The following is a 23,011-nucleotide window of genomic DNA, read 5'->3' as shown; positions in this document are numbered from 1 at the left end:
AAAGCACTAATATGGAACTGTGTAAGCAATTTGGCATACCTGCCATACCACTGTAACCTCAGGGATAACCAAACAAGAAATGTTTCTAGGCCATTTGTGCCCATTGTTACCTGAATGTTGGAGGAAGAGGATCTGGTTGTTTATTAATTTATGTCTCTCTGTGCTCCTTTTTATTTCTTGGCAGAAGTTCTTGGGCTTCTTGAGAGCTTTATAAATTTTGCTTAGTGGTCCTTTAAGATAACTCCTTCACCTTCCATTAGGCAGAAACAATATTTTCATGGTCTTGCAGATCACAATCAGAATTCACTCTGTACTTTTAATAAGACCTTATGTAGGAAGCTAGGCAAGAACATAGGAATCAGGTATCAAACTCCTTCCTATAGAGTTCTCTTAGACCTGCAGAGAAATAGAGCACTATATGTACAAGCCTCACAAATGTTTCATAAAATCATGAGACTTCCAACAAAGCCTCGTGCTACTGTTAATTCTTCCACTCAATCTAACAAACTATTGAACCCCTACACTGCAGGAAGAGTTCATTCAGTCCATCAATTCTGCACCAACCCTCCAAAGAGCATCCCACTCAGTCCCAGCCCCCTACCCTATCCTTTAATCCCACATTTACCATTGCCAGTCCACCTAGCCTGCACATCTCTGGATACTGCATACAGTTTTAGTGTGGCCAATCCATCTAACCTGCACATTTTTGGGCTGTGAGAGTACACCCATCCAGACACAGGGAGAACGTGCAAATTCCACGTAGACAGTCACCCAAGGCTGGAATCAAACCCGGGTCTCTGGTGCTATGGGACCATTATGCCACCATGCTCCGTTTTACTGCTGTATCCCCAGATCCTTCCACATTCGGCCTTTTCAAGTTCATGATCCAACTTGATTTCAAACAAAGGTAAAGTATTGCAGATGCTGAAAATCTGAACTAAAAACAGAAAATACTGGAAATACTCAACAGGCCAAGCAGCATCTATGAAGAGAGAAGCAATTCGTGTTTCATGCTGATGACCTTTAAACAAAACTGGGAAAATTTAGAGATGTGAAAGGTTTAAACAGTGATGGTAGAGAGAGATTAAATGTCAAAAAGGTTTCCTATCATTTTGTTTTAAACAATGATACAATTTCTGTTTCAATAATTATTTGGGGTAAAAGGTTCACTTACTACGGGTAACTAGGCAAAAAAAAGTCCTCTGACAATCCCACTCTAATCTTTGAGTGAAAGTGCAATGACTGTTGCTAATGCTTTTACTACCACATTTTTTTGAATTACATAAGCAACAAATGCAGAATTCACAAAACTATGGCCTTTAACATAATGATATATGGAATTGCTAAAATGTACTTCAACTGAGGCAGGTGATTTATAGTTAAACAGTGATTGGACTCAGGCTCAGGCTGTTAATACTGTTATTGATTCAGTGTAGTGTTACATTTCTGGTTTATGATAAAGAAAATATGTGAAAACATCTTTTAATTGACAAAATAACTGAAAGAACAAGCTGTTTTTTTTCCAAAGGTATAGACAAGTAACAGTGAAGAATATCAATACGTGACCAACCCTAAATATGAACTTACAATTTTCTAATGCAGGAACGTATGCATGGACCAGGACTAGCAAAGACAATCTGACTGCCAAGTTACAGACTTTAAACACAATAATAATTGACTTCATTATTTATAGAATTCCTACAGTGCGGGAAGAGGCCACTCGGCCCTTTGAGTCAGCAATGACCCTCTGAAGGCCATCCCATCCAAACCCAGCCCCTGCCCTATCTCCACATTTCCCATGGCTAATCCACCGAGCCTGCGCATTCCTAGACACTACGAACAATTTATCATGGCCAATCGACCTATCCTGCGTATCTTTGGACTATGGGAGGAAACTGGAGCATCCAGCAGAAACCCACGCAGAGACAGGGAGGACATGCCAACTCCACACAGAGAGTTGCCAGAAGCGGGAATCGAAGCCGGATCCCTGGAGCTGTGAGGGGCAGCAGTACTAACCACAGTGCCACATCGCCATCAAAGAGAAAAGTACCCCTGTTACAAGAATGGGAGCCTTGCATATTGGGAGCCAATACAAAATGCCTTTTGATATTGAGGTACCTTACCAAGGCGAAAATCAACCTGCTGTTTCTGCAGGAGTACAGGCTACCACACCCAGTACCCACAGGCAATGTTCCTCAAGCCTGGGGGTTTTGCTGTGGGGAGGCAGTAAAGGTGGTGGTGAGCAGCCACCTCCTCTAAACAGGTGTAATAGTCAAAAATGCATAAGTTGAGTCAACCAAGGCATATGCCTCAGCTCTGAAGAATAAGGGACTGATCATTGTTCAGCAGCTGCTACTACTATTGATTATATCGACACTGGTCACACTCGGCAGTAACTTTAACTGCATTATTAATGTGGCTGGACCATCCAGCAGGACCAACAACTGGACAATGTGTTCAGATTGCTGATGAAAGCTTTCAAGATGCTGTTCCTTGCAAAGTCTTCAGCAACCCTGTGGATGGAGTGCCTTCTCCAGGTACTCCTTCTCAGGTCATCTAACTTCCAGGATACACTTCCAGTTTATGCCTCAGAGGCTCACAGTCTGGTCTACTGATGTCAGCCCAGTGTTCTACTTTGATCACTGGCTCCAACTACCTGACTGTCAACAACATGAAGAGCAGCAGTTTAGGCACAAACATAGAAGTTCACTGTCATAAAGGCATAGAGGTATACAGCACAGAAACAGGCCCTTCACCCCAATTTTTCTATGCCAACCAGGTTTCCTAAACTGAACTAGTCCCATTTGCCTGTGTTTGGCCTATTTCCCTCATAAACCTTTCCTACCCACGTGTTTATCCAAATGTCTTTTAAAAGTTAAAATTGTACCCACATCTACCGAGGCACGGTGGCTCAGCGCTTAGCATTGTTGCCTCACAGCACCAGGGACCCTGGTTGAATTCCAGTCTCAGGTGATGTATGTGTGGTGTTTGCATGTTTTCTCTCTGTCTGTGTGGGCTTCGTCCAGATGCTCCGGTTTTCTCCCACAGTGCAAAGATGTGCAGGTTAGGCCATGCTAAATTGCTCATGGTGACCAGGGATGTGTAGGTTAGGTGGATTAGCCATGGTAAATGCAGGATTATGAGGAGAGGGTAGATGGGTGGGTCTGGGTGGGATGCTCTTCAGAGGGTTGATGCAGACTTGTTGGGCCAAATGATCTGCTTCTGCACTGTAGGGCTCTATGACATCCTCTGGCAGCTCGCTCCACACACACACCACCCTCTGTATGAAAAAGTTGTTTCCCTCCACCACCCCCCCACAGGTCTTTTTTAAATCTTTCCCCTCTTTCATCAAACCTATGCCCTCTAGTTTTGGACTCCCGTACCCTGGGGAAAAGACATTGGCTATTCACCTTATCTATGCTCCTCATGATTTTATGCCCTCAGTCTCCTACACTCCAGGGAAAAAAGACCCAGCTTCTCCTTATAACTAAAACCTTCCAGTCTCGGGAACATCCTTGTAAGTATTTTTTGCATTTTTTTCTATAGGGAGCCAATCCGAATTCTATGCACTATTCCAAATATGGCCTTACTAATGTCTTGTACAGCTATAACATGATGTTCCAACTTCTGTAATCAAAGATCTGACCAATGAAGGCAAGAGTGGCAAATGCCTTCTTCACCACCCTGTCTGCCTGTGATGCCACTTTCAAGGAACTAAGTACCTACACTCCTAGGTCTCTCTGTTCGACAACATGTCCCAGGGCCCTACAACTAACTGTCTAAGTCCTGCCCGGGTTTGTCTTACCAAAATGCTACACTTCTCATTTATCTGCATTAAATCCCGTCTGCCATTCCTCAGCCCACTGCCCCAGTTGGTCAAGATCCCATTGTACACTTTGATAAACTTCTTCACTGTCTATTATACCACCATTTTTGGTATCAAACTTATCAACCAGGCCTCCCACATTCTCTTTCAAATCGTTCATATAAATGATGAACAACAATGGACCCAGCACTGATCCTTGCAGCACAATGCTGGTCACAGGCCGTAATAATTGAGATAAAGATTTGTAATACAATATTTAAGAGATCAGAAAGTCAGCTTTGAACAGCGAGTTCAAATATTTCCAAGAAAGCTGTGATTTAGATTAAGTGACTCCAGTAAGTATCTGCACAGTTAATTGCTGAATGTTTAAAAAGTAGAACTTTTACGACTACAAAATGACATATGCTCAGAGGCCAGAATCAGGTTTCAGTTCAGAAGAAGTTTCATATCAGCAGCTGGTTTGTAAGGACTTCAGTTTGGAAAAAAAGCTTTTAGTTCATTTAGCAATCAAAAGAAAGGGCTGGAAAAGACCAAGTTTCAGTGGAAAGTGACAGTAAGTTAGTCTATATTTTTGTGTCTCATGGAGAAACATTAACATAAAGAATCTTATGTAGTGATTGAACAGATAGGCCAAAAGGAAATGCTGTCGATTTTGTCAGTTGAGAAATTAAAGAGTTAAGATAAGAATGATACTTCACTGGGATTGAATGACTGTAAAGGATTTTGCTGGGGAAAAAAGCGTTGAATTTTTGTTTTTGCTGTTAAGACATTTCAAAATTGCCTTAAATATCCATGCATTTTCTTCTTTTCTTCGATAAACTTGTGTTAAACTTAATGTTCGTTTAAAAAAAATTGCAGCAACATGTGAATACGTTAAATGATTGATGACCACGGTAAGCGAATTTCAAAAATAAAAGTTACAATCTATCCAGCCAGGTTTCACTCTGAGATCTGACTGGCCCAGTATTTCTATCAGCTGGGAATATGACCAGTTTGGCTTATATAGGATCAGAGTTTGTTTACTTTGAGGGATTTTTTTAAGGAAACAATTATGTGGAAGTACTGGACTGAAAGCAGGCGTTGTTGTGAAGTGCATTGGTTGGACCTTCAAAATGAATTTGAATATTGCCAAAACTTATCTGGAAGTAGAAGACATAACTAGATTATTTGAAATATTTTACTAAGGCTAAACTAAGAAAGTTGGCAGATAAATTGAAGGTAGAAATAAAAGCAGAATCTCAGAAGGACAAGATGGTTAAAGTGATTTCTCAACACTTCGAATTAATACGGTACCTGGAGCTTGATGTTTTACCACTAGATTTAACTTTGATTCAGTAGAAATGAAAAAGAAATTTGACATAGAGAAGGTGAAATGCAGAAAATTGAAATAGAGAATGAAAAGGAAAATGAACTGGAGAAAAGAAAGTTTGAACTAGAGAGGAGAAATATAACAAAGGGCAATGGAAAGGCAAACAGAATTTTAAAAGATTGAAAGCTTCTTCAAAAAGAAAGTGAGAATTCAGAGAGCATGACTTAGAGAGAGAAAAAATTATAGTAAACGCAGAAAGAACAGGTAATAGCTTCAGAGGATAATTCTGATTCACATGAGGGATTCAGTTTAACTAGAAGTCTGCATTTTGTCTCTAAATATAGAAAATGGATTGGAAAAAAATTCACCTCATTTGAAAAGCTTCCTGAGAAGCTGAGTGGCCAAAAAATGTTTGGATTTTAATTTCACAGAGAGTCTTGAAAGATACAGCTACATGAATGTGCACACCAGTTTGTCAGAAGAACAATTTGCAGACTATGAAACTTGATTTTTAAAAAAAACTCGATGCTTTCTGCAGAAGTTTATCAATTAAAATTCAAGACTTTAATAGAGAAATGTAATCAGTTGTTTGTAGAATTTGCAAGAGATAAATAAATATTTTGGGATCAGTGGTTTCTGTCACTGAGGTTAGAGAAGAGTTTTGAGAATGTTAGAAATTATGATGTTGGAAGAATTCCAGAATAGTATTCTGGTAACTTGTAAGATTAATGTCAATCCATGAAGCAGCAGTTCTGATAGATACGTATGATACCCTACATAGAAAGGAAATGGATATAGGAATTAACGAGAAAATTGGGGGAATAGGAAATCTGGGGATAGAATATATCTTAGTTCAGGGGAATAAGTAGAAGGACACCAAAATAATAAAGCAGAAGGCCTAGAACCTGGCAGTGATATAAAGAAAATAATCTGCTTCCATTGTAATAAGTTGGATGTTTTAAACCAAATTACCTTTGGCAGGTCACGAAGGGAGCTCACCACAACCTTCTCAAGGGTGTCTAGAGATGGGCAACAGCAATATGGATATTCCATAAATGAATTTTTTTTAAAATTAAAGTCAAATGCTGGAATTTGAAAGGGAAACCAATCGCAGTCATAGGAATATTTTAGGAATCCTCAGAAAAGAGTGCAGTACTATCAGCAGTACACGTGGAGCATGTTTGCTTAGAAACTACTAGAAAGAAAGAAATGACTCAGGATTGTCAAGGAAATTCTTGGATTGTTGGTAAAGAAAATCAGACCACTGGAGGTGCTGAATATTTTATTTCAAAGGGAAACGCATTTTCTTGTTCTCATAATTAGAAATAAATTAGCCCCATTATACAGATTTGGTTTAAAGAGTGATCTAGTAAAAAGAGTGGTTATGGTGCACGCAGTCCATCAAATCCCTTTAGGAGGAATTGAGTTTTTCACAGGGAATGACCCTGCTCCTCCAAAAGTATTTGCCTCACCAAGTGGAGCAACCAATAGAAGGAAAAGAAACAGATGTCACTGGAGGAACTTCAGACTACAGGAACTTCTGATCCAAAGTCCACTACTTAAAGCAGGAGGACAGGTGTACAATATGGCTACCACGTTACCTACAACACAATGGTAACTGTGCTCCAAATCAGACTTCATTGGCTATAAAGCACTTGCAACAACCTGACATCAATCATTAAATGCAAGATTTTATTTCTCTTTCTTCTTGTTTTTTAGTGTTGATCCCTTAGTTTTTTTTCTCACATCTTGTATTTTTATGCCATACAGCAAGTTGACTGAGAAGGTCTTGTTTTTGCAATTAGCTGAGAAGAGATGAAATTGTTTTGCTGTTTTTCTCTCCTTATTTGATTGTAATAGATGTGTTTAAAAATTAGAGAGGAATGTGTCAATCTGTATTTATCTGGTTACATGCTGGTTGTAAGGATTAGTCAAAGAGGTTTTCTTGGCTAACAAACAAAGTAACAGGTCAAACTTACTGTTTCTGAAACTCAGCCAGGGTAAAAACATTAAAAGATTAACATGATCCCAAAATGCAAAGCATACATTTGAAATCCATGCACACAATTACAGATTGAATGTGGAGCTTGTTACATTTCACCAAATACTACATCATGAGAAATAAAAGAGTGAATTTGAATGCTCATTTTTCTTCTAGAAACGTTGCTACAGAAATGCAGGAACATTTCCAGTTGAATTTTCTGCCTGCTTGCAAGAATGTAGACCGAGGTTAAGACTCAGCAAACTCCAAGTTTAGCTGCTGGGTTTGAGGGAGAGAGAGGGAACATTTTCTTTTTCTCCTTCCTCCTGTTACATTTTGCCTATCCAAATCCACACCCAAAGCTTGGTTCATGTACTCTCTAACTCTATCAGAGGTTCAAAAATCTGTTGTATACTCCAAAAGATAGATTTAATTAATCATGTCTGAGCAGCTTCTCAGCCCTGATTTCGTGGTCCCAGGTGATTACCTTGTTGCATGCTTTGAGTTTCCATTTTTGATAAGGTAGGAAAGAAGTGCTAGCACCCCTCCAGAGTGTTGTATGTTGTTTCTGGCAGTCTTCCTAGACCCTGAGTCTCCATGGAAGGGAAAGTGGCTTAATGACGCACATTGGCAGCCATTTGAATATGGGCTGGTGCCCCTTTATTTCAGTAAAATGCTTTCTCTTTTACATAAAAGTCTGAAGTGTGAATGTAGCCAATTAAATATCAAATTAATATTTGATACATCACATCTCGGTGGCCACATGTGCCAATTTTTTTCTTACCTGTAACATTACAAATGTCATTCAACTCTTTATTAAATTAGAAAACATGTCTGTATTCTTGCCTTCATTCTTTGCTTTGGTCGTCATAAAATAGGTCTGTACTACATCGTTCTGGCAAAGGGTCTTCACCCAAAACATTAACCTCTTTATCCACTTTCAAATGTCAGTATACCTGCGTATTTTCTGGTGCTTTATAATTGACCATTTTTAATTGCTTTGATTGGCAAAGCCTTTACTTGGAGTAGTATATTGACTTCATCCCATGTTTGGTGAAGGCCTCATTAGTCACAGTCGGTCATGTTTTAAATTCTATCAAGTTAAAGACTGAAGCCCATAGCTGCCTTATGATACTATAATGTGGCCATTGTTACACCATAGAGTGATATAATTTTAAAAATCTGTGAAATTTGCAACCCTTTCTAAAAAGACAAGTAAGTATATAGAGAATAAAAAATGAGCGAGATTATGAAAAATGCATGAGATTATGAATATGGTACTTCTCGATTAAAGCAAAGGCTGGGTATGTGGCAAAGCAGTTGCATATCAAGGAGTCAAGATGAAGTTTCACACCACAAGAGCGAAATTTGAAACTCAGTCCTGCTTTTTCACTTCTGAAGCTGGAGATGGTGGGGGAGGGTAGTTCTTTTTATCAATAGCAGATGTCTTGACAAACTGAGAAAGATGTCATGTTCCAGTGATGCAGGCATATAGTTTGAATTCCTATACTGTAAAATCACATGGCTTGAACAGCATATTTTATTGTATACGACAGTGGAATGTTAAGATTTTTATAAATCACTGTTTATAATGTTGTTACACATTTATGATGTTTTAATTATGACATAAATAAGAACAAAAATTGAGCCATTTATAGTGATCACAATTTAAGACCCTAGATGTCCAGAACCTTGTACTTAAAACAGGTAGCAGATGAATAGGAACAATACCAACTTCCAGACCTTACAACATCCTGACTTGGAAATGGATTGCTTTTGCTTCCTCATTTCTAGATCAACATCTTTGTCCTTCCCTCTCCAGTAGCCACCTGGGCATGCCTCTGCCAAATCAGTTGAATTGTTTCAAGAATGAACCGCAGCACCATTTTCCCAATGGTAATTAGGGATCGATAATAAATGCTGGGCCTTGCTGGTGCTGACCATATGCTGTAAATGATTTTTTTTGATATAAATGAAAATGTCATTCATTGTAAAAGTGTAATGGAAATATAGGAATGTGTGATTATTATAGCTATTTACGTAAATGGTGATGCAAAATAACTCATAAATTAGGAGCAAATTTGGTTATGGTCAGCATTGCCAATGCGAGCTCATTAATACCAAGTTAATGAATGTATTTCACAAATGGCCAAGCACATAAGTACTCCCATCATTGGTAAGATCTTGATTTAGAAATTCAGTCACGGGGAGAGAGTCAATGATGGGACTTTGGGGGATGCTGGAGTGCAGGGGAAGGTAGAAAGCAGAACAAGCATTGGGAGAGGGGAGGGAGTGCGAGCAAAGGAAAATTGCTTTTGGGAAATGGAAGTTTCAGGTGGCACAATGAGGACAGCAGTTGGAGGGAATGATTAAAAACAACTACTTTTAGCTTATGTACATGTGCAACTGATCTCCCTTCTTGGAGATTTAGAAGGCTAGTTGACTCCTAAAAGCTCATGCTGCGCAACTAAATATCTAGACCAAGGGTTTTTTTTTGTATTGGCTCCTTGTGGAATCTAGACAGGAGCTACTCAATTTATTCTGTCTTCACAAACATTGTTTTGAATCTAAACATAAGCAGAGATCAAGTGTACTTTGGAGGCGCCAGATGATAAAGGTTTGTTGGTCCATTTAATCTCCTCTTGCCAAGTTAACAAACCTTCATTCCTCCTATTATAGCATCTGTTGTTTCTTAAATGAGGCCAGGGTCCTGCCATGCCATGCCAACCAATAATGTCCTCAATAAGTAGTATCTCCTGACATAAGCTCATTAATTTTTTTTTTTAAGTGGGTTTGTTGGCATTTGTGAGAAAAAAATTAGGTTATTGTTTTGTTTCTAAAATATCTAAATAGTCTAACATTTGATTTTTGTAGATGTTGAACAGCTTGCTGCATGTTTCTAGCTTTTGCTTATTTTTCTTTTTTGACATATGCCCTTTACAACCTTCTGAACAGCAAAGTTGCTATTTATATGAATACAACAATGTTTGCTAGATTATATCTTTTGTCAAGAGAACAAATGTAGTACATTTCGGCAAATGTTTGCAATCATTGATCTTCCTGTATAATATCATCATACTGTATCCATTGTTATGATCACAGCTGGTTGTACTACAGGACAAGTCTGAACTCAGAATGAAATCTGGCTTGACAGATTTTTTGTTTTATTCTTGTTAATGGTCAGTAACTGAAACATAGTCATATGAATTTGCAATGTTTTTTTAACAATAGAACAGAAGAACACAAAAGACGAAAGGCATATAAAAAGCTATGTAAGTATAGCTTTACATATAGCTATGTAAAGATCCTAAAATACACTGCAAAATAAAGTTTCAGCTTGTTTCCTGACACTGTCCATGACAGAGGCTCAAACCCAAGAAATTGCTCCTCTGTATCAAATCTTGAAGTTCTAATTTCCTGTCAACTATAGAGTCTTACATACTCACAAAACTGAGAGTTTAAATTTTCTCAGCTTTTAGTAACTTGTGGATTTCCAAGAATTAGTTTGAAAGTTACACAAATTAAATCTTTCTGCAGTGATTTTGCTTTCCCTGAACTGTTCTATGTTCCTGTATGAAGAGAAAATTAAATTTGCAGAGGCCCAGTCGGGTGTCTTCCAAACTGTCCTGAAACATTCAATCTCTGGGTTTTCTAGACTAAGACCAATTTTTGATTATTATAAACTGAAAACAAGCAAATGACTTTTCATGTTTATTCTACCTGTTGTAAAACCCGACAGTATAAGTATTTTTCATTAACACTCTTAAGGATATTCAGTCACCTGGTCTGTAACCTTGGTTTTCTTTAAAAAAGAACCCTTGATAACAGTAACCAACTTCATATGCCACTATCTTGAAATCCAAATTCTCAAAATGATATTAATATGCACACATATCAATTATATATCTTTTTTAAACACCATTTCACAATGATCAATATTAAAATGATGTGGAAAAGGTAAAGCCAATAATGTAAGCACGTTTCTTCATGGTAGGTTATCAATAATTTAGACAAAATGTTGATAACTCTGTGACATGTCCTATTTAGTGAAGTGATTACTTTGCTCATTAATAATGAAGTGGGGTTCAGATGAATCCGAGGTTATCTAACTGAAATACACAAGATCTAGTGTCTGTGAGTGTTCATGTAAGAGGCTTAAAAGGGTTGGCACTAAGATTTTGCTTCCTCTGCTGGCCAATCTGGAACATGGTGGACCATTTCATGATAAGTGAAATTAGGGCTGCGATGGCATGTATTTCCATCACTCAGGTTTGTGAATCTTTGGAATTCTCAACCCCAGATAGTTGTGAAGGCTCCACCATTCAAAATATTTAAGGCTGAGTAGGGTAGATTTTAGGGAATAGTGGGAAAGTAGAGTAAGCCTGAAGGTCAGCTGTGATCATACTGAATTGCGGAGCAGAACTCAGTGGGCCATTTGACTATTTCTACTAAGATAACAAGGTGTAGAGCTGGATGAACACAGCAGGCCAAGCAGCATCAGAGGAGCAGGAAGGCTGACGTTTCAGGCCTAGACCCTTCTTCAGAAAAGACTATTTCTACTCTTATTTTCTGTATCAATGCATTTAATTGGGAGTTGTTGTAAGATGTCTGAAAAGTGTTCTCTACTTTATTCTTCAGCTACCTTCACCTGCAATGTGTTGATGACCCTACTGAATGATGTGAAATTTGGAGAAATGGCCTCATACAAGGAGCTAGCGGCAATGGCAGGCAATTCAAAAGCAGTGAGAGCTGTTGGAGGAGCCATGAGAGCGAACCCTGTAAGTTGATTTCAGTAGCTGAAATAATGAGAAACATTGATACCAATAATTGAATTGTCATATTTTGTGCCACACCATCTTGCTTACTGAAATAGTGTCATTATAATGACAAGTTCCAATCATTGAGAAGTTGTATTTTAAGCATTTTTAAGAACTATTTGTCATCTAGATCCAAAGACTTATTGATAATGTGCACTGTTGGAAACAAACTATTCCATTTTGGGAAATTTTAGATGCGGTGCCCACTATCTGCTGTTCATTATAATTCGTGTTACATATTTGTTGTGAGCTTGTTCATGACATGTGCTCCGAATGGTGAAACTCTCTGCTGAACACTCACCTTATTAAAATTTAGCTTTGTGCCACCTGCTATTGTCCATGCAATGGTCGAAAAATGGAAAAAGATCATTTTTCAAATTTGTCTGTGAGGCACTATTTATGTTGCACGGTAATGAAAATGTATATATGAATTCCTCCATTGACCCAATGGTGACCATGTTTCAAAATTGAAACACACAAAATGGAAAGGTTCAATTCTGTGTCTGTGCTGAGATGGCTATCCCAGTCAGACTGGCATTTATTGCAAACTCCTCCATACCCTGGTGAAGGGGAATGAAAAATCAGTCTTTGTCCTCCTCCTTTTTTCTGGCTGCCTCTACAAAGTGTGCATGCATGTTTACCAGAATCTGACCAGGTATGATTCCTGCCAGGAATAGCCATATAGCCAAAGCTCACTTGTACACAGGCACACATAACTACTTAATGGCTTACAGTTGGCTGCTTAGAGTTATATTGTAATAGAAGCAATGTCTTCTGAAGAAAGGGAAGAGAAACGGAGAGAAAGAGTTACCGCAAAACAATAAGTACAAGCAGACAGATGCTGTTTTCAATGAAGAGAGTCTATTCTCAACCTACGGGCATGAACCTCAATAGCCAGACTGCACAAATCTCCCATACACACAACTGCTGTTTGTCCATTTAGGTCTCCCAGTGCTGTTTCCCACTGGGAGAACATAATTACTCACCTCTGTTATCTTGTTTATTTTCAAAAGAGCTTGATATGAGAGCCAAAAATATTACCATCAGTTGTGGGTCCACAATAACCAGCATACCATTCCACAAATAAATGTTTCACCTACCTCTCTGCTTGTGCAGACAGAAAGCTGTTTCTTACTCTACTTTTTTTTAAACCAGCTTTTTTTAGTCAGTTCCTGCTTAGCAGCCAAAGAAAGATTGAAGGAAAACTGCATGAGAGAGGTTGAAGATGGTAGTAATATTTTCTCCCCAATCTCACAGCTCATGAAACTGCTATAGTACAGAGCATATGAAAGTGGTCATCATATTTATCCAATGAATCCAATATTTGATTCTGTACGAAGGTGCTGGAAGGGAGACTGCTCTGTAGTTATAGTCAATGGCACTCTGTAATCAGATGACACAAAGTGTACTTCTGTCAGGCTGGATTAGTCCCAGTAGCTTTACCTCACCATCCCTGTACCCCCAGTGCAGCCTTGCATAAAAACATAGTACTCTATTCAGAAGCCTAACGGACAGAAACCTAATGGATAACTTGCAAAGGTTCCTATTGAGGGAAAGGAAGTTTCAGCATCTGTTAAGTCACGTCTTCAACCTAACAGCACTGCAGTTGGAATTTCAAGGTTTAACTGTGAGATCTACTGAACTAACCTTATATAATTAAGTCTTTCAAACTAGAGATGATTGAAACTGTGTGTGTTTGTTCTATTTTGTGCCACAACACTTTTCTGTACTCAAGCAGCTTATTGTGCTATTGTATTATTGTTTTGTGAAGGAAATAGAAAGACCCTCTTTAAAATATTTTGTAAACTGAAAATAATGGCATTTCAAAGAGGACATTGATGTCATGTCTGCGAATGCCTTCCTCAATGTGTACTATGAGCCACAAATTGTTCAACTATTGCTCAACACAAGCAAAAAATTGCATTGCATCTGAACAGAGAAAAGGCAGATAAATGTTAGGCATCTCTCAAAGTATCTTTAGTTTGTTTATTCTCAATATCTCCTGTTCCTATTTTTTAATTTCCAGGATCACAATCTTCATCTAGAATAATAGAAATTTCAAGACAGAAGGCACCATTTGGCCATTAAGTCTGCAGCAGTCCCCACAGGAGCTATCTATGTTAATCCCATTCCGCTGCTTTTTCCCAAGCATCCTTTCATATTTTTATGTTTAAGTTCACATTTAATTCTCCAGTGAATGTTGTGATTAACACCATCCATTCGCTACTTATGATGAAACATTGCATTTAAAAGTAGTATGTATTGTAGCCATTTTTCCAGGTGTAAATGTGCACTGAACATCACTAGTAGTAGAACATTCTGCATCCTATTTGGCCCCTGGAGTCTGCTCTACCAATCAAAAAGATCGTGGCTGATCAGATTTTAACCTCAACTGTACATTCCTGCATACTCCCAATCATCAAGAATATATCTACCTCTGCCTTAAAACTATTTAAAGATTCTGCATCAACTGCATTTTGAAAAAGGGAATTCAAGAGACTCTCACCTCTGTGAAAGAAAAAGATTTTCTCATTTCTGTCTTAAATGGGTGACCCTTTATTTTGAAAATATGACCCCTAGTTCTAGATTCTCCCTCAAGAGGAAACATTCTTTTCACATCTACCCAGTCAAGTCCCCTCAGGATCTTATATGTTTTAATTACGTCAACTCTGACTTTTCTAAACACCAGAGGGCACAGGCCTATCCTTTCCTTATAAGGCAGCCTGTTCATTTCAGGTATTAGTGCAGTAAAACTACTCTGAATTGCTTCCAACATATTTCCATCCTTCTGAAATAATGTGACCAGTACTATAAACAGTCCTGTCAACAATGTGTTGTATAACTGAAGCATATCCTCCCTACTCTTACATTCAATGACCCTTGCAATAAAACATAACATTCTATTAAAGGCAAATTACTGAAGAGATTCTGAAGAAGAGGCATACCAGACTCAAAATGTTAATTGTGTTTCTTTTGCCACAGATCCTGCCAGACCTGCTGAACTTTTTCAACATTCTCTGTGTTTGTTTAACATTCTGTTAGCTTTCCTGATTATTTTTTGTACCTGCATTACCTACTTCCTGTGATTTGTGCGCTAGAGCACACAGATCTCTCTGCATTTCAGAGCTGCACAGCCTCTCACCATTTATATAATACCCTACTTTTTTTTATTCTTTCTGCCAAAAAGGAAAAATTTCACACTTTCTCACATTATACTCCATTTGCCAGATATTTGCCCACTCACTTAACCTATCTATATCTATTTGTAGGCTCCTATGACCACTCTACAACTCATTTTCCTAGCCATCTTTGTATCTTCAGCACCGTAGCCACCGTACCTTCAGTTGTTTTTTCTGAATCCTTTACATAAATTGCAAAAAATTGAGGCCCCTGCACTGACCTCTTTGGCACAGCACTCATGGCATCCTACCAGCCTGAAAAAGACCCATTTATTCCTATTATTTGCTCCCTGTTAGCCAGCCAGTCTTCAATCCATGCCAAAATGGCTTCTCCAACACCATGAGCTTTTATTATCTGTCATAACCTTTGATGTGACATTTTATCAAATGCCTTCTAAAATCTAAGTACACCCACTCATTTCCCTCTCACCACAGCGCAAATTACTATTTCAAAGAGTTCCAATGAATTAGTTCATACATTTCATGACTACTACTAATTTTGTGAGGTTTTTTTTCAAGTTTTCAGGTTAGGACACCTAAAACAGGTGTTTACCAAAATGAATATGTAAAATAACAGCCTGACATATATTAAATGATCTGTTTGACTCATCAATCATTGGAGTCTGTTCGATTCAGAATTCCGAGTGGTTCCCACCCTCCAACCACCAACCACAAGTAAATTTTTGAAAGTTTGTAAAATGAGGATATCTACTTCTACAACCCTTTCAAGCAGTGAGTTCCAGCCCCCAAATCCCTTGGAGTTAAAAAGGTTCTCTTCAGCTTCCCTTTGTTTTGCTACTAATTCCTTCACTTGCTTTGTTATGTTCCCTGGTTATTGATTTTCAAATCATAAAATTGGTGCTGTCTGACCACTCCATCTAGTATCTCATAATTTCATGCAGCTCAATTAAAGCAGTACACAACATCTCTGTTCCAAAGAAAACAATCTCACTTTATCCGATCTTCCCATAATTAAAGTTCCCCATTCTGATGTAATTATATTCTTCCTGTAATGTGGTGTGCTGAATTGTATGCAGTGCTTACCTGTAGCCTAACTAATGTTTTATAAATGTTTTTAAAAGCCCTGGTATTCTTATGTTCTCTGCATCATCTAACAAAAGAAAGTAGCCCTTCTGTTTCTTTTTTTTTAAATTACTTATCTACTATCCTTTGACCTTTAGGAATCACAAAGCCCTATTCTGTCTGTATGGTTGACTGAACATTTTAACTTAACCTCTTGCCTTTTCTCCATAACCCTGCACATTGGTTATAAGTAATCCATCCAGACACTTGTTGAATGTTTCAAACAAACCTGTCGCCACTCCACTTCTAGGTAGAACATTTCATTTCCTAACTAGTCACTCTTTTGCAAAGCAGTTGGAAACTGGGCCCTCCAGTTCTTGAACCTGTTTACAAGTAGGAAAGTTTCTCTCCATCCACTCTGTCCACATTCCTCGTAATTTTGAATACTTCTATCAAAGCTCCTCTTTGGCATTTGCCTCCAAGGTAAACAATCCCAATTCTCCAATCTTTCCTCACAAATGAAGTATGTCATCTCAAACTATGAAATTGAGCCTCTGCACCAAACCTAGATCATTTGCGTGTATCAGGAAAGGCAAGAGTCTCTATCAACTCCAAACCTCCTTCCAGCCCAGAAAATACCTACTAATCATTGCAATCTGTTCTGTATTAGTCAGCGAATTTTGTATCAATATTGCTACTGACCCTTTTGTTTCATGATCTATAACTTTCCTCACAAATCTGTTGTGTGGCAATATATGAAATGTCTTTGGAAGTCCATTTAGACTACATCGACTGCTTCTCTACCCTCTCTCCTGCCATCAACTCATCTTTGTTACATCTTGAAAACATGCCATCAAGTCAGAGATCCCACTGTACCTTATTTACTCCGTCCAAGTGTGTTACTTCACATTTGTCCCACATAGAGTCATAGAGATATACAGCATAGAAACAGACCCTTCAGTCCAACTCATCCGTGCAGACCAGATATCTTATATAAGTCTAGTCCCATTTGCCAGCATTTGGCCCATATCCCTCTAAACCCTTTCTGTTCATGTAAATGTTCTAATTGTACCAGCCTCCACCACATTCTGTGGCAGCTCATTCCATACACACACCACCCTCTGCATGAAAAAGTTGCCCCTTAGGTCCCTGTTATGTCTTCCCCTCTCACCTTAAACCTTTGTCCTCTAGTTTTGGTCTCCCTACCTACCCTGGGGAAAAGACCTTGCCTATTTACCCTATCCATGGCCCCCATGATTTCATAAACCTCTATAAGGTCACCCCTCAGCCTCCGACGGTCCAGGGAAGATAGCCCCAGCCTATTCAGCCTCTCCCTATTTCTCAAACCCTCGTAACAGTGGCAACATTCTCATGAATCTCTTCTGAGCCCTTCTAGTTTCACAACATCCTTCTTATAGGAGGGAGGCCAGAATCGCACGTAATACTCCAAAAGCGGCCAAACCAATGTCCTGTACAGCCGCGATATCACCTCCCAACTCCTTTACTCAAAGCACTGACCAATAATGGCAAGCATACTGTTATGAAGCGGAGGTTGACCCCCACCCCAGTAACTAAAATCGAAACACCCCAAGAGAGGCTTGCCTCGCCTCATCGTAATCTGTTGAAAATGTGTGAAAAGTGGTATAGCCTGCCTCTCACCTCCTAATCAGTTTTTAAGGAGTGGTTAAATGAAACAAAATCCTTTCACTCACTCTATAATCAACAAGTAACAATTTATTCATCTATCTCTAACAGTGAACAAATTAAGAGAACTGCTAACAAACCAAAAATTCCCCATTAACAACTAACTATGCCTGAATAAAACAAAATTCTAAATACAAGTCCAAAATTATATAAACCAAAATAGTAAAAAAAATTGAAACTTAATCTCTTGAAATTACAACCAGGACACGTCTTCTGGAGTGCTCTGCACCCTATCTCTGATCCTCAGTCTGGAATGCCTTTCTCTATCAAATTATTTTGTCAGGAATGCCCCTCTCCATCGAAGTCTTGGGTCAGGAATATTAGCTAAGAGTGCTGCTATATCTTTAGTTAGATGATTGTTACTCTGAAAGCTTAGAGAATTCTGAGCAAGCCATTGATTTTTCTGTTTAGAGCTGATGGGTTGTTGGCTCTATTAGATGGCAGTGACTCTCACACCAATTTTCAAATGCCCTCTTCTTTTATAACCTTGATGACCTATTAATTTCTTGCAATAATATTGATCCCAAGTCGTCAAAACCATCAGATTTAAATTTAACATTTTTTTTTAGTTTCTAAGTGCCTGGTTTAAATTGATTTGCTGACTTTCGAACTGGTTGCCTTAATAACAAAACAAACTACTGCCTAGATGCTAACCACACAGCCTTTTGATAGTGTTTCAATTTCATAATCTCCCTGTGTACCTGCACATTTTTTTTCCAATCTTCAAGCCTAGAAAAAAATACATCATCTTTTAAACGCACCTCACATTCTTCTCCCTACCATTTTACAAACTTCAAATTCTAACATCCTGCCTTCCAATCCAAAATGCTCTACCCAACTTCGCAACAATGCCAAATACCTTCTTCATTATCCTATCTACCTGCAATTCTACTTTCAAGGAACTATGAACCTGCACACCAAAGTCTCGTTGTTCAGCAACACTCCCCAGGACCTTACCAATAAGTGTATACGTCCTGCCCTGATTTGTCTTTCCAGAATGCACCACTTCACATTTATTTAAACTCCATCTGCCACTCCTCGCCCCATTGGCCCATCTGATCAAGATCCCATTGTACTCTAAGGTAACCTTTATCGCTGTCCACTGCACCTCCAATTTTAGTGTCATCTGCAAGCTTACTAAACATATCTCCTAAATTCACATCCAAGTCATTTATATAAATAACAAAAAGCAATGGAGCCAGCACGAATCCTTGTGGCACACCACTGGTCACAGGCCTCTGGTCTGTAAAGCAGCCCTCCACCTCCACCCTCTATCTTCTACCTTTGAGCCAGTTCTGTATGAATTCCATTTGTTATTTACTGCCTCCCTGCCTTGTCCGTTGATATTTTCCCACTGTGTACAGGTTTCTTCCTCACTATAACCAAGCATTTTAATCATGTCCCTTAGATTTACATCTCTAGTGCTGAAAAGGAAAGGCTGGAGGACTGAGCCCTTCTATTCACAGAAATACCCATTGATGAATACCATTTTACTTCTTCTCCCCCAAACAGTTTTGATCCAATTTATCCTTTTCCCTTGGATCCAATTGGCTTTCACTTTTCTGACCAGATCACCACCTGAGACCTTGTTAAAAGTCTTGTTAAAATCCATGTAGACTACATCAAGTACATTACCTTTAATCAGAACCTCCATCTTATTGCACAAAATCTGGTTTAATTAGTCAGAAATGTCTTCCCTTAAATGATAATTAATAATATCCCTCAAAATTCTTCCAGTGATTTGACCAAGTTTGGCCGACTAATCTATAATTACGTGACCTATCCCTTCATTTGTTTTTAAATATCAGTTAACAGTTCCGCAGTGTATGGATTTATCCTGTAGCCATAAATGAACGATGGCCAGAGTGTCTCCTATGCCTACCCTTGCTTCACTTAACCCAAGAAAAAATTATCGGGGCCAGGGAGTTTATTTTTTGCAGAGATGCTATACCATTTAGTATTTACTTTCTTACTGTGTTTATTCTGTTAAATACATCAAATCTCCTCAATAATTATAAAATCTGCTTTGCTTTCCGTTTGTGTGAAGAGAGACACAAAGGGCTGGGTTTTTGCATTTGGAATCAGGAAATTTCCCAATGCTGCCATTCTCCCTCTTAGATAGTGCTGGACAGTGAGATTTCCAGACCAATGTCAAGACAGCCTGTGTTAGCAGAGATGTCAGCCCGGTTCTGGAGATGGAGGCAAATGTTCCAGATCCATTTTAAAAGCCCTCCTGACACACTTTAGCCCTACTTCAGGACAGGAAATTCTGGCTCAATGTGTTAATTCATGAACTTGTAATCTGCTGACATCATTCTACAATCTGGGGAAATCTAGAAAATTATAGCACCGACATTTTGCATTGGATGCCAATGACATTTCAAGATGATGCACACCCATACCCACACTTTTATACTAAGCACAAAAATTCCCTCCAAAAACAAGGGTAAATTTTCCAGGATTTAAAAGATGATTTGTACGCCCATATCTACAGTTCCTTCTCCTGTTGCTGGTTCTAAGGGATCAACATTTACTTTAGCTACTTTCTTACTTTTTATGTACTTGTAGAAATTCTAATAACAATCTGATTTTATATTCCTGGCTAGTTTATTCTCACATTCTGTTGTTTTCCTTTCCCTTTTTTTCTCAAATTTTTTGATGGTCCTTTGCTGGTTTCTAAAACAGTCCTAATACTCAGACTTCCTATGATCGGAGACAGTACAGTGAACATTCACTAGAGTGGTCCAATGGATGAAAGATTGTCCTTTGATGAGAGGTTGCAGAAGTTCAAAATGCATTCTGTAGATTTGTAAAGAATGAGAGATGATCTCGCTGAAACATTCAAGATGACAAAGGGCATGACAGAGTAGGTACTGAGAGGTTTTTTCCTCTGGCAGGGGAATCTGAGACAAGGAGGTATAGCTTCAGGATAAACAGCTGATCATTTAGGACTGAGATGAGAGCTTTATTCACTTGGGTTATTGGTCTTTGGAGTTCTCTATCCCAGCAGTTTGTCAACTGCCATTGTTGAATACTTTTAAGGCTAAGAAAGCCATATGTTTGGTCTCAGGATGTTAAGGGATGATGTGGGAAGCAGACAGGAAAATGGAGCTAAAAGTACTGATGAGCCATGATAACATCGAATGGTGTGGCAGGCTCAACAGCCTGATGTCTTCTCCTTTTCTTTTGTTCATATATCTGACAAGCATTTCTTTGTAGTTAGCTGCATGTAATTCACACAACAATCTTACAACATCAGAAGACTGAAGAGGTGTCTGCTTGAGCCAAAAGGTGCAATGTTTTTGTTACAAATTATGCTAAGGACGCATTGGATAAACTTTACAGTGGAGAAAACATCAAATACTTTTCTTTGTCAGATTGATTGGGAGGTCTGTGGTCCTCAAAGGGCAAACTTGAAGTTCAATTAACAAGCTCACTAGAACACTACAAGGGACCTGTAAAAGAATCATAAAGGCTCCTGGGGATAAGGGAATGTAGAAATGATTAGTTCAAGGTCATTTTAATGACTGTGATGCAAGTTAACCAAGATATTACTGACAGTGGTTACTATAAGGAGAGGTTGAAATAAAATTATTTCTCTGTAAATTTATCTTGTTTTTTTTCTACAGTCCAAAGCTTAATAATCCAGAAATTTGATTGTGCAGTACTCATTATAGAGATATAAAACTGTGGTTTATGTGACCAATCTGGTGGTTGTACCATACTGTGTATATTCTATGGCAAAATATACATGATTTATCATATTAGCTCCTCCTCTAGACATCCAGACCACTCACTGAATGTGTTTAAATGCCCACTAAGGTTCAAATTAAGATCATACTCTTTTTTTTGTAATCAGCTGTCCCTTATACCTGACTCAGTAATAAATTAATTCACCAACTTAATGCTCAAACAGGCAGTGAAGGCCTTTAAACACTACCGATTCAAGGGAATATCCTGTACATAAAGTTTAGTTATTGGTTTGACTCTCTCAGTTCACTATTAGATACTTTTAGGAGTATTAACTGACTTGTACAACTGACTTTTGACTTTGAGGTTTTCCTGGTCTACTTTTGTCTGCCCTTATCACGGTTTCACTGCAGGAATAGGTGGACTGGCCCCTGAGCCTGGCATCTGAAAGTTAGCAACTAAGAAGACAAGAGTGAGCAGGACCAAGTGGGAGAAAAGGAAGGAAGAAGACTACAAAGGAAACTAAACTACTGTGGAACTTCAGAGAGAGTGGCTGTCTTAATTTTACTAAGGAGCACTGTATTAGGCTCTTTCTGTTCGAAAATGAAGCTATCACTAATCTACTATCATAACTCAAGATTTACCCAAGCTATGGACAGTGCTGTCCTTTTGCTGGAAACATCACCGTTGTCCTTATATTTTAAGCAATGGGGTTCTTCCAATCCACAGCAAGTGATAAATGTGACATTTTCTATTTTCGTTTTTCTCAAGACAAAGCAGCTTGCTTGATTGGCACCACATCCATGAACATTCAGTCACTCCAACATCAATATTCAGTAGCAGCAGTGTGCACTATCTACAAGATGCACTGCAGAAATTCACCAAAGATCCTTAAGCAGTACCTTCCAAACCAATGACGATTACCATCTAGAAAGGCAAGGACAGTCGGTACGTGGGAACACGGCATCCTGCAAGTTCCCTTCCAAGTCATTCACCATGCTGACTTGGAAATATATCACCATTCCTTCACCTTCCAAAATCCTGGATCTCCCTCCCTAACAGCATTGAGAGTTAACCCACAGCCCATAGGCTGCAGCTGTTCAAGAAGGCAGTTCATTACCACATTCTCAAGGGCAACTAGGGATCAGCAATAAATGCTGGCCTGCCAGCAATGCCCAGGTCCCGTGAGTGAAGAAGAAAAGTCCTGCAAGATGTGACGAGAAGAGCCCAGGGGTTCATCCTGGGCCCTCAATGTTTTACAATTTTCATCAATGATTTACATTATGGCAGTGAAAGCACGGTAGTTAAATTCACACACACACAAATGTAGGTAAGAAAGTAGGGTGTGAGCAATACATAATCCATTAGCATAAAAATGTAAGATAACAAGGTGTAGAGCTGGATGAATACAGCAGGCCAAGCAGCATCAGAGGAGCAGGAAGGCTGACGTTTCAGGCCTAGACCCTTCTTCAGAAAGGGTCT

The 23,011-nt window shown here is 38.8% G+C and overlaps 1 protein-coding gene across 11 annotated transcripts in view; it reads left to right on the top strand.

Moving 5' to 3' along the window:
• mgmt (O-6-methylguanine-DNA methyltransferase) overlaps window positions 1-23,011 on the top strand; it is a 356,274-nt gene that overhangs the window by 313,777 nt on the left and 19,486 nt on the right. For all 11 annotated transcript variants that reach the window (XM_048609132.1, XM_048609140.1, XM_048609137.1 and 8 more), the window contains one exon: window positions 11,755-11,894. In XM_048609132.1, coding sequence (XP_048465089.1) covers window positions 11,755-11,894 — 140 coding nt within the window. The remainder of the gene's footprint in view (window positions 1-11,754; window positions 11,895-23,011) is intronic.

Source organism: Rhincodon typus, chromosome 20 (assembly GCF_021869965.1).
Source record: "Rhincodon typus isolate 14 chromosome 20, sRhiTyp1.1, whole genome shotgun sequence".
Classification (NCBI taxonomy): domain Eukaryota; kingdom Metazoa; phylum Chordata; class Chondrichthyes; order Orectolobiformes; family Rhincodontidae; genus Rhincodon; species Rhincodon typus.
This window is presented reverse-complemented; position numbering and strand designations above follow the sequence as displayed.